An 11726-nucleotide genomic window follows, 5' to 3' on the forward strand; every position below is an offset into this window, starting at 1 on the left:
GGAATACGACAGGGCCCCGGACACAGAGGGTTCCTCGGACAATGGGGTTCTGGAAGGCGTCACCCACGAGGCAGAGGTAAGGAGTACAGGGTCGGGGGCGACCCCCTGGCCATTGTTCAGCCGCACAATTGATGGACGTTGAGCGTTCTCCATCCGCAGCCACCGAACTTCCAGAGGATTGGGAGACTAGCTAGCGTCGGGAAGGAGAGCCCCACTTCCGCGCCTCCGCCTTCTCTCCTGCCTCTTCGGCCCGCCTCCCTCTCTCCCCCCCCCGCTGCGTCACCCCCTTCTTGGTCCTTAGTAACAGAATAAACACCGAGCAGGCTCCGCCCCTCGGGAGGAAGGTGGCGAAATGGACGTTGGCGTGCTCGCGCGCGAGTGACTTTGACCGAAGCTGCAGTTACTGGGAGCAGTCTACGATGGTGAGTCGACCCTCCCTTGCGAGGATCCTCGACTTTCCGGAACGACTCATCCCAGGGGAGAATTGCAGTTGGAGCAGATCGGTTTCCGTTGCAGCGCTGGACGTTTCTCCTCCTTGCAGCCTCTGCTCGGACCCGTGCGGCGCTGGAGAAGGCTCTTTGGGGAGCGGGAGTATTTTTCCCGCCTCTCACCTGCCGTGCTCCTTCATCGCCACTCTCCTTTGTCCCGGGACTGAAGCCGCTTGGTCCCGTTTCTTCCTGCTCTTTCGTTTGCCAGAAGGTGGTGATGTCCCACTTTACAAGTGCGAGCAAGAGCAGAAAGCAACCGTGGTTGTCCTAGATCACCGTGGGGAGGCACCCAGTCCCTTCTGGGCGCCTCGTTTTGGTGGCCGAGCTGGGGGGGTCATAGATTTAGAAATGAGAGCGGGGCTTGGCTCTTCTTCCTAACCACCGAAGGTTTTGTTTTATTCTTCCCCCCTCTCCCCTCGGTGAGGAGGAAACGGGGATTCAGGCAGGCAGTGATGTACAAACTTGGTCTGTAACCACATTTTACCATCTCTGTATTTCAGGATTGTGAACTGACCCTGTGATCACAAGTCAACGGAAAGCAAGGCTTTATCATGGTAATAAACTTACTAATTAAAATTTAGACAGGGCGGCGTAACAAACCGGATTGAGCCCTAGCTTGGGAGTCCAGAGGTCTGCTTGAGAATCCCACTTTGGAGATTTTTTGTTTTAGCTGTGTGATCCTAGGCAAGCTGCTTTTCCTCTCAGCCTCTGTTTCCCCCTCGGTGACGGGATACTAATGAATCGGACTACTGGGAAACCGCGTAATCTGTCATTCTATTATATCATTCATAGTTTCAGTTAAGAAGTTCCGAGTCTCTTGTAAAATTGATTTATTGAGATTCTAAATCGAGAGCAATAGTTTCGCTTCAAATCGACCAGTTTCCTAATCATGTCATTATTCTTTCTTCAGATTTTTGTTTTTTCATTTGTTTGCATTCTGTGTTAGACGAGATTAGATTAGATCTGAAGTGCATCCAAAATTGGTATCAGTGGAAGACTTATTCATTCATAATCACCAAGGAATTGACTTGTAGGATCATGAAAGATGAGGGCAGCCATAGGGCAATGTCCTAGTCAGTCAGCAAGCCTTTCCTTTGTGCTAAGAACTAAGTAGTAAGTACTGGGGGAAGGAGGGCAAAGAAAAACAAAGATAGTCCTACCCTCATGGAGCTTACATTTTAAGGGAGGAGGCAATATGTAAAATAACCCAGAACATACAAGATCTCTACAGTAGATGGTAGCTCATCTGAAAAGGGAAGAACTAGCATCTGGGGGAACCGAAAAGGTCCTCCTACAGAAGGTAGGATTTGATCTCAATCCTGAAGAAAGAGAAAGTACAAAGCAGAGAAGAAGGCACAGAGCATTCTAGGTATAGGAGACAGTCTGCATAAAGTCAGGATATGGAATAGCCTGTTCAAGAAATGACAGGCCATAAAGCTTTGTCTTTATAGCTTTTATTTTTCAATACATTTGGGCAAGATACGGTGTGTCCTAAAAGTCATAGTGCAATTTTTTAAACTAGTAAAGCTTACTAAGCTTGTAAACTTTACTATACAGTTTTCTACTTTATTTTTATTTTAATCTATCCAAGCTTTAAACTGCCCTCAGACATTTGGAACACCCTGTCATTGAGCTAACAGATATGTGGGAAAAAATAAAAAACTGATGACAATATAGAACATGACCTTAGGGAACAGAACTACCATCAGTAGCTAGAAACCATAGAGAAAAATGAACATTAAGGCTTTCTAATCCTGAGATCTGTCCAACAAAGTAGTAGGCTATTGCATAAGGTTGAAAATTAAGTTCTCTGTGACTAGAAATCTTGAAGAGGAAGCTATATAATTAAACTAGATGCTGTGGACAGTTTTTTATGCTGTTAGGTTCTGAGGTCCCTTTTAATTCAGCATCTCTGATTATATGTTCCCTTTCTTCCTCTTTGAAGGTAAAGAACCCCTTAAAAGATACCAACTGAGAACAAGACTACCCAAAGTCAACAGGTGTGGGATGGGCAGGTCACAATGAAGGGAAACTGATTCTCAGGGTCATGCAACTATTCAGGCTGATTATACTACTTTTACAGCTCAATCATTTGGATGTAGATATGGTCTGAAAGAGACCTTGGAGATCATCTGATATGACTGCCTCATTTTATATCTGAGGCCCTGAGAAGTAAAATGAATAATTGTTCAAGGTCACACAGTTAAGTTTTCTATGCTGCTTTAAGAACAGTATGGGAAAATTTGCATTAGCAGTAGCTGTGGAGATGTCTAGCTTTTGGGTAAGTGGTTTTCTTTTTCAGCTGGCTTGAACAAAAAAAAAATTGGGAGGGAAATCGAGTAGAAGAATTTTTTCCTTCTGTGTTCAAGACAAACCATGTGGACATCATCCAGAGAGTTTTCTGATGTTAATAAAATCACAAGTATTATCTCTATCCCTATCCCAACCGTATCCAGCCATGTCCCAACCACTAGACATGCATTTTTGTTTTCATCCCTTTGCAATCACAAATGAGTTAGTCATTTGTATAAATTTTTGGTGAGGTCCTTGAACATGATTACCCTGCACCACAAACTCAGCCAACTAAGTGAGAAAGTGAATGTGGAATGGAGAATGTACCTGCAAATAATGATTCTCCCAGTCCTGCAGCTATCAGGGCTGACTACAGGAGTGTAATGGGATCACAGAATTCAGAATCTTGGGAGACCATCTATCCAATTCCCTGATTTTACCGATGAGCCTGGGAGAAGTTAATGCTAAATTGCTTTAATAACAGTGTGGGAAATTTGTAATGGCAGCAGTTGGGAAGACTAACTGGAGGCAATTGGTTTTCTCCTTCAGCTAACATACACACACACACGTGTGTGCATGTATTTATGCATTAGCTTCTCCTAGGCTCATTTATAAAACTGGGGAGTTGGAAAGATGATCTCTAAGATCCCTTTAGACCACATTTGAATCCTAGGATCCTATTACATCTTCTGTGAGTATGTATCCTGATTCTACGACGAGGGTACAAGTTTCTTCGAGGCAGTCACTGGTATCTCTAGCAACTCATGTTCAGCTGAGCTCAGTGCCCTACATAGGAGGGTGAATAAATATTTGTAGATGCAGAAACATCTTTTTGCAAAGAAGTGATGAATTAGGTTAAATTGTTTTAGAGCAATCAGGGTTAAGTGACTTGCCCAGAATCACACAGCTAATAGGTGTCTGAGGCTGACTTTGAACTCAGGTTCATCCAAACTCCAGAACAGTGCTCTATCTTTTGTACCATCTATCTGTCCCTGGATTAGGTTAAACACATGTATCTTCACAGAGCAGTCCATGCAAGAATCTCAAGTGTGCTCAGCCATCATCCATCCTTGTGCTCCTTTTGTGTGATGAATAATAATTGCTCTTTCCATTTTTGACTGAGGAAACAAAATCATAGTGAATTAAAGCCATGCTCCTTGAACAAATTAATCGATACAAATCAGGATGTCACTTTGGTTTCAGAATCCTCATTCTGCATTCAATCTGCGTTTTGTTCTTGGGAGACAAAGGGCCCCAGCACTCCTTTGTAGTGACACAGGAAGTGGATGGGGCCCAGACTTTTGAATTATCTTTCTTTAGAGTAACTGTCTTAAAGATGTTCTAAAGAAAAAGCATCTGTGTTTGCAAAAGACAGGAACCTTCAACCCAGTGTTTGGGATGGGCTGTTGTTTCTGAATTATCCTTGGCTAAGATGGTAGTATGTTCTTATATCAGCCACCTGTTTCTCTCCTTCAGAGTACTTTTCAAAGAGCTTTTTTTTGAACATTTAATGCTATGTGTGAAGACTAAGAAGTGAAAAGTTGGAAAAATAATCAGAATTTTCAAAATTAGATGGGACAGAGTAGTAATTGTTTGTCCATCACTAGGCCTTCCTGTTTCTTATTCCCTAGTTTTCTTCAGATGGTTGCCTCAAATCAGCACCCTCACATGGTCTCTCATTTCTTTTAACATTTCTTTAAAAAATATTTTTTTCACAAAGAATGATAGCCCTTGGGTTGTATTGTGTGGGATATAATTGAGCTGTTTCAGCAACCATTTTAATCTTATTTTTAACCATATATTGTGTCTAGTAACATAACTCCTTTTTCAAATGTTACAATCTAATAAAACACTTACTTTGTAATAAAAATTAATATTTCTAACTTTATTTTATATAATTGAAAATACTGTTTTTGTTTAGCTTAATGTATTTTTTTAAACAAAGTACAATGAACTCCCTATTTTTATGTAACTTTTGTCTTTTGAAAAAATTTACAAGTATTTTTCTTTCACATATACCTCTATTTTTTAAATGTTATTTCCCCCCATTTATATTATAAAAAACAATTTTTAACATTTAAAAAAAAAGATTTGAAGTCCAAATTCTATCCTTTCCTCCTTTCCCTTCTCCTTCCCTAAGATGGTAAGCAATCTGATATAGATTATACATGTGCAATTATGCAAAAAAATCTTATTTTGTTAAAAAGAAAAAACAAGATCCTTGTCACAAATATACATAGTCAAGCAAAGCAAATTCCCATATCATCATATCCAAAAACGTATGTGTCATTCTGCATCTTGAATCCAGCATCACTTCTCTGTCAGGACATAGATAACATGTTTTATCATTAGTCCCCAGGAGTCATGGTTTGTTATTAATTGATCAGAGTTTTTATGTCTATCAAACTTGTCTTATCAGTATTCTTTTTGTATAAATGATTCTGGTTGTGCTCCCTTTGCCCTGCATCAGTACATACAATTCTTCCCATGGTTCATTATTTCTTACAGTGCAGTAGTATTCCTTGATATTGACAAACCAAGATTTCCTTGGCCATTTCCCAGTTGGAAAACTATGAATTTTGAGATCTTTGTTAGTATGAAGCCTGTTTTATGTAATTTTTTGTTTTTGTTTTGTTTTTGCTGAGGCAATTGGGGTTAAGTAACTTGCCCAGGTCACACAGCTAGGAAGTGTTAAATGTCTGAGACCACATTCGAACTCAGGTCCTCCTGACTTCAGGACTGGTGCTCTATCCATTGTCCCATCTAGCTGCCTCTATTTTATGTACTTATATCTCACAAGTGATCCTATTAATGTATTAGATGGGGTAGAAACAAAGTGTTTCTATATAAAATGCTATATAAAGTTTGCTATTATTATACATTCAACAAGCATTTATTAAAATGTCTTCTATATGTCAGGCAATGGGGATCCAAAGACTTTTGAGAACAAAATAGTCCCTGACCTCAAGAAGCTCACATAAGACAGTCAACAAGCTTTTATTAAGGATTTCTTATGTGCTAGACATGCTCAACTAAGAGAGTCCTTATGCTCAAGGAGTTCTCATTGTAAATAAGGAGGTAAAATTGAAAATAACTGCATTGTATATAACAGTAGTTGTCATTCAGTCCTGTCCAACTCTTAAGACTCCATTTTGGAATTCTCTTGACAAAAGATCCTGGACTAGTTTGCCATTTCCTTCTCCAGCTCATTTTTCAGATGAGGAAACTGAGGCAGACAGGATAAAAAGACTTGTTCAGTGAGTATCAGGGGTTGGATTGGAATTCATGAAACCGAATTTACCTTATTTCAATCTCAGTGCTCTAGCCACTAGACCCCCTAGCTGCCCTATTTAGAGCTTACGACATACAAAGTACTATAAGAAGTTCTGAGGTACATATGGCAAAATAATTCAATTGTGGCTCTCCAACAGCTCCCATTCTATTGAGGGAGACCACAAATATGGAAAGTTTCAATGGCAAATCAAATGGAAAGATCCCATGGTCCTTAGGGTGTGATATCAAAAGAAATGGGAATGGGTCTTTCGAGTGATTTCTATTGATGTAATCATGCCAGTTTCTGATATTGAGCCATATTTGACATTTTTTTTTTTTTTTTGGCAAAAACTATTTTCTGGGTCTGCAGTATCTGTAGCTGTAGCATGTACTACAGTAGTTGCCAGGCTCTAGAGTGCCATAGAACGATGGTTTTGGGGCATGGGGCAGAAAGCAGTGCCGTTCACAAGGTTACTGGTTTTGGGTCCTAGACATCTCCATTGGGGCAGTTGGGGACAAGAAGGTCCAGTCAGCTGCTTCTCCCTCTGAGTTCTTTGATGATTCAGCTAGGTTAATTTGCCCACTTATTGAGAGGAAATTACGCAAATACAGAGGCAACTCGGCAACTCAGTGGATAGAAAATCTGGGTTCAAATCTAGCATCAGATGCTTACTAGTTCTATGACGTGGGCAAGCCATTTAACCTCTGTTTGCCTTAATCCACTGGAGAAGAAAACTGAACATTTTTGTATCTTTGCCCAAAAAAACCCAAAAAAACTCCATGGCTGGGGAAGCTAGATGGCACACTGGATAGAGTACCAGTCAGGAGGACCTGAGCTCAAATATGACACTTAACACCTCCTGGCTGTGTAATCCTGGGCAAGTCACTTAATCCCAATTGCCTCAGCAAAAATAGGACAAAAAACTCATGGACATTACTGGTGTGATGTGGTCCAGGGAGGTCACCAAAAGCTAGATATAACTGGATGACTGAATAACAATAAGCATAAAGAAAACTTTAAATATTAAAAATGCACAAAGCAATTTCTTGGGGGAGGGCACTAGCAACTGAGGGGATCAAGAAGGGCCTTCTTTGGGTTTGGGTTTGAGCTGAGCTTTCTTCAAGAAGCTAGGTAGTCTGTGAAGTGAGAGATGGGAAGATATCAGTCATGGGGGACAGCCTCTGCACAGTTGTGGCGTTGGAAGATTGAATGTCATCTCTGAGGAATAAGTAGACCAGTTTGACTGGAATGTGGAGTTTTTGACAGAAAGTAACGCACTGGAAGCCTGGAAAGAGAGCCTTTGAAGGGCTTTAAAAATCAAACAGAAAAGGAGCATTTTATCCAGGGGAAAGAGTAAGCCAGTCACAATTTTTGAGCAGGACAATGACGTGTGTCAAAGCTGTGTGGAAGAATACAGTGCTAGGCCCCCAATTGTGTTCAAATAAAATGAATGTATAGATATAGATATTAAATAATATGATAGTGTCCTGGTTTGAAGTCATTGGTCTCATTTTAATCAATGACCAAATTGGTCATCTTTAAATAAAAGAATTAATCAATTTCAGTGGTTGGATAAGAATTTTAATTACCTGAAACTAAGATAATTGAAATATATCTTGTTTATGATGTTCAGACTAAGAGTGGAAATGTCTTTTTGTTTAATTAAGAAATTGGATTTTGTTCACATTTGACAGGATTGAGTAATTGGTTTCTGGAAGATATTTTCCCCTTGGGTACTCTGCACTATTCTGTTTGGTAAATCAAAAAAGCTAAATTTGATTTCCTTGTCCCTATTTTACTTTGCTGTGGAGTTTTGCCATATTTCACAATGACTTTTAAAAGAACGAACTTTGTAACTATTTTTCTCCTGATTATTCTTTCTCTTCTTCCCCCATCCTCATTTGTTTCTTGGTTAAATGTGAAGCAACTTTATGCTAGTTTATATACTGTGCATGTGCCTGGTTCAGATAAGTAAGGTTCATCTGATGCCTCCTTTTCATGTTTGTAAATTCTTTTTCTTTTTTTTTATTTAATAGCCTTTTATTTACAGGTTATATGTATGGGTAACTTGTAAATTCTTTTTCACATTCCCTGAATATGAGAAGTAGTAAGTTCTACTTCCTCACATTGGTATAATCAATCCCTTTTACCTTCTCTTTCATCTCCCTATTTAAAATAATCAGTTGTGTTTTTCAGAATTGAACCATTCCACCATCATGAAAGAACATACAGTGGTGCAGATAACACATAGGGGACTTGTGGACAGGAAGGGACACTTGGTCTGGAAAGTTAGAGGCTAAAAAGCAGTAAATTGACACATCCCATGCAGGAACAGTGACAGAATTGTTTTGATCTTGGTTCATGATTCCAGAAGAACAAGTCATGGGGAGGCCTCTTTTACATTTTTTTTTTAACTTTCATTTTAGGAGATGGTTGAAAGCAAACATTTTTCTGAATATCTGGCGTTTCCATAGTTTCCTAAGTCATGACTAATTTTACTTTGTGTTTTCAAAAGAACTTTGGCTCCTTGAAGGCACAAACTATATCGCTTTTGTTTTTATAACACCAGTACCTAGGCAGTTCCAGGCACATAGTAGGTGCTCAATAAATGCTGATTGGCTTAATTCCTTGATATGTGAATTTGCCGCCTCTAATTATAGTAATAACTTATTTATCTGTGCATTAATCTGAATGTTTGCATTTAAAGTTCTTGTATCTCTGTACCATCTAATCCTAGACTAAAACTAAAGAAGTCCAAATTTTGTTAATCCTTAAGATTGCTTATGTTGTTTTAAAAAATCTTCTCTCTTCTCGTTCCTATACTTTTAAGTGACTGACATGATATTCCATGAGAAATGTGTAGCTAAGAAAGTAAAACTTCACAAAGATAGGGAAAGCGCATGGAAGGATGGGTCAGGGTCACCAGACACCTTTGCAGGATCTCCAGTGTCCTGGAGGGAGCGATTTGGAAAATTAAATAGCTTGGATGCAAGATAGCATAGGGGTTGCCAGAATCACATTTTTGCATGCTTATACACAGACACATATGTGGTACATAGTGCATAGAGTGAAATCAGGAATATTTATCTTCCTGAGTTCAAATCAGTCCTTAGATACTGTTTAATTGTGTGACCCTGGGCAAAATACTTAATCTTGTTTGCCTCAATTTCCCCATCTGTAAAATGAGTAGGAGAAGAAAATGGCAAGCCACAGTACCTTTGCCAAGAAAACTCCAAATGGAGTTGTGGATATGACTGAACGATGATATAGAAAGCCTATGTACATGCATATCTACATAAATAATTAGATTCAATCAATAAGTATTTCTGAAGTATCTACTATATGCCAGGCACTATGTTTTAGAGCCAGAAAAGATCTTAAAAATCAGTCATTTTGATTGACAAATTTTTCAGATGAGGCAATCACAATCTGAGAATTTGGTTTTTTGACTATGCATATTTGTTAAAGGGGTTTTAACAGAATTTTTTCCTCCAATTTTTGGGGGGAAAGGTGGAAATAAGAGGAGGGATAGCAATAGGAATACTAAAAAGAAGAGAACAGAAGGATGGCGAGAAGGAATCAAAGACAAGCAGGTCAGTATTAAAAGTTAATGTTGAATTTCTTAAAAAGAAAAGCAAGCTCTGGAAAGATTCATAATTGTATGTCTCATCCTCTCCTATTTTACAATAGGAAATATATGTGGAAATGCTTATTTATTTTAAAAAATTCAAACTCAGTGCTAAAAGTAATTTCCTTAAAGTACAGGTCTGACCACTTTATCGTTCCTATTCAATAAACCATACTGGCTCCTTATTACCTCCAGGATCAAATAGAAAATTCTTTATTTACCTTTTAAAGCCCTTCACCACCTATCTTCTTCCTATCTTTCCAGTCTTCTCACACTTTGTTCCTGTCCACATAGGTCACCATCCAGCCCCACAATGGCCTCATTAGTGGTCCAATTTAAACTTGACACACTATGCCTTTTTGCTTGCTTTCCTCTTACCTGGGATATTCTCTCCCTACAGACTTAGCTCAGCCTTTCATCTCCACCACCTCAATGATCTAAAGACTCAGCTCAAATCCCTACCTTCTCCAAGAAGCCTTTCGGGCTTCTCCCCAGTGTGGATTTTACTGACTCTTCTCTGCCATTATCTCCTTTTATATTTTGTGTGACCTGTGTATGGGTAACTGTTTACCTGTCTCCCCTCATTAGAATGGGAGCTTCTTAAAGATAGACTTTGTATCTTTGGATTTCCAGAACTTAGAATAGTGCTTGACACATAGTAAATACTTAATAATACTTGTTGATTTATTCATTTAATTTTTTTAAGCAAGCAGGTCCAGAAAAATTCCAATGTTTTGCCTAAAGTCATACAACTATTAAGTAATTTAACCAGCTGGAATTCAAAGCAATTTAGACTTCAAACCCAGTGCTTCTTTCCTACAAAACACCTCTAAAATAAAAGACAGAATTAAAGGTGGAAATAGATCATTGGCTTGCTTTGTTCCATTTCCCCTCATTTTCTTGGTTAATTCTCTGCTAATTCAACCTTCTTTATCTCATTCTCACCCAAGCCACAAGTTTCTTCCTCAATAAAACTTCCTCCCCCCCTCCCCCTCCCACCCTTGCAATACAAATGTCAACTGTGATGTAAAATCTATCCCCCAGAATATAATTGTTCACTTTATGTTCGTTTTTTTTTTTTTGTTTTTTTTTTTTTAAAGCCAGGTAAAGGCAAAAAGGTAAAAGGCCGGGGACAGAGCCGGGGTGGGAAGAAAGGAAAAAAGCCTGAAGTGGACATCCTTCACCCAGCTACCATGCTGAACCTGTATTACATCGCCCACAATGTTGCTGACTGCCTACAATTCCGTGGTTTCCGCTGGCCAGGGGCTGGCAAGAAAAAGAAAGGAAAGAAGATATAACAGTGGATGGATGGATGGATGCCTTTATAGCATATCTTCATAACCATGAATTGTAACTATTAACAGAAATGTACAGTGAAGGGATACAACCAAAACAGCCACTGAAGCAGATTAAACTTTAATGAAAACACCTTGAACTGGAGAATGACTAGAGCTCTTGGAGTTAAGGATAAAGGAATGGAATTATCACTTAACGCTTGTGCCCAAGGGAAACATTAAATTTCTTTTTTTTTTTCTTTTTTTTTTTTTTTTTTTTAGGAACTTAAGGCAAAAATGTGTCTAAGTAGTTATCAAACTGGGTGGTTGATTTCAGAATACTGTTTGGTTCTAATCATTCTTTGTTACATGTCAGAATTAAATTTTGCTTGGTGAATCTAGTTCTCTTGCACTCATTTTCTGCTGATAACAGTAAATGTGAACCTCCTCATCCCTGAAGAGAGAGGCAGGTGATTATCCATATGAAGTTGCGGCATGCTGTGCCATAATAATGTCCATCTCTGCCTGCCCACCACCACCATTTTGAGGGGGAAATAATTAAGAAAACTATTTTGTCCGTTTAGTGTGCTCCTCCCCTCCCCCTGACTGTTTTCCTGATTTGAAATAACTACAACTGCCTGCAGAGACTCCTCTGAGGCTTTAATAACATCAGCAAAATGTGCTTTGTGCTAGCCAGAGCATATAAAAGGATAAAAACTGCAAGGCACTTGTCAGTCATTTGAGTGAATAAAGAAATGAGCCGGCATGGA

The 11726-nt window shown here is 39.1% G+C and overlaps 1 protein-coding gene across 2 annotated transcripts; it reads left to right on the plus strand.

Annotated features, from left to right (window-relative positions):
• The first annotated feature begins 155 nt into the window (after positions 1-155).
• On the plus strand, positions 156-11111 carry SMKR1 (small lysine rich protein 1). 2 transcript variants are annotated; one of them, XM_023504866.2, is made up of 3 exons: positions 156-422; positions 989-1042; positions 10783-11111. In XM_023504866.2, exons 2-3 carry the CDS (start codon positions 1040-1042, stop codon positions 10978-10980), a joined length of 201 nt encoding a protein of 66 aa, XP_023360634.1. In that variant the 5' UTR covers positions 156-422; positions 989-1039; the 3' UTR covers positions 10981-11111. The 2 variants fall into 2 exon arrangements, with proteins under 2 accessions (XP_023360634.1, XP_023360635.1); XM_023504867.2 differs by lacking the exon at positions 156-422 and adding an exon at positions 441-721.
• The last annotated feature ends 615 nt before the right edge of the window (positions 11112-11726 follow it).

Source organism: Sarcophilus harrisii, chromosome 5 (genome assembly GCF_902635505.1).
Source record: "Sarcophilus harrisii chromosome 5, mSarHar1.11, whole genome shotgun sequence".
NCBI lineage: Eukaryota > Metazoa > Chordata > Mammalia > Dasyuromorphia > Dasyuridae > Sarcophilus > Sarcophilus harrisii.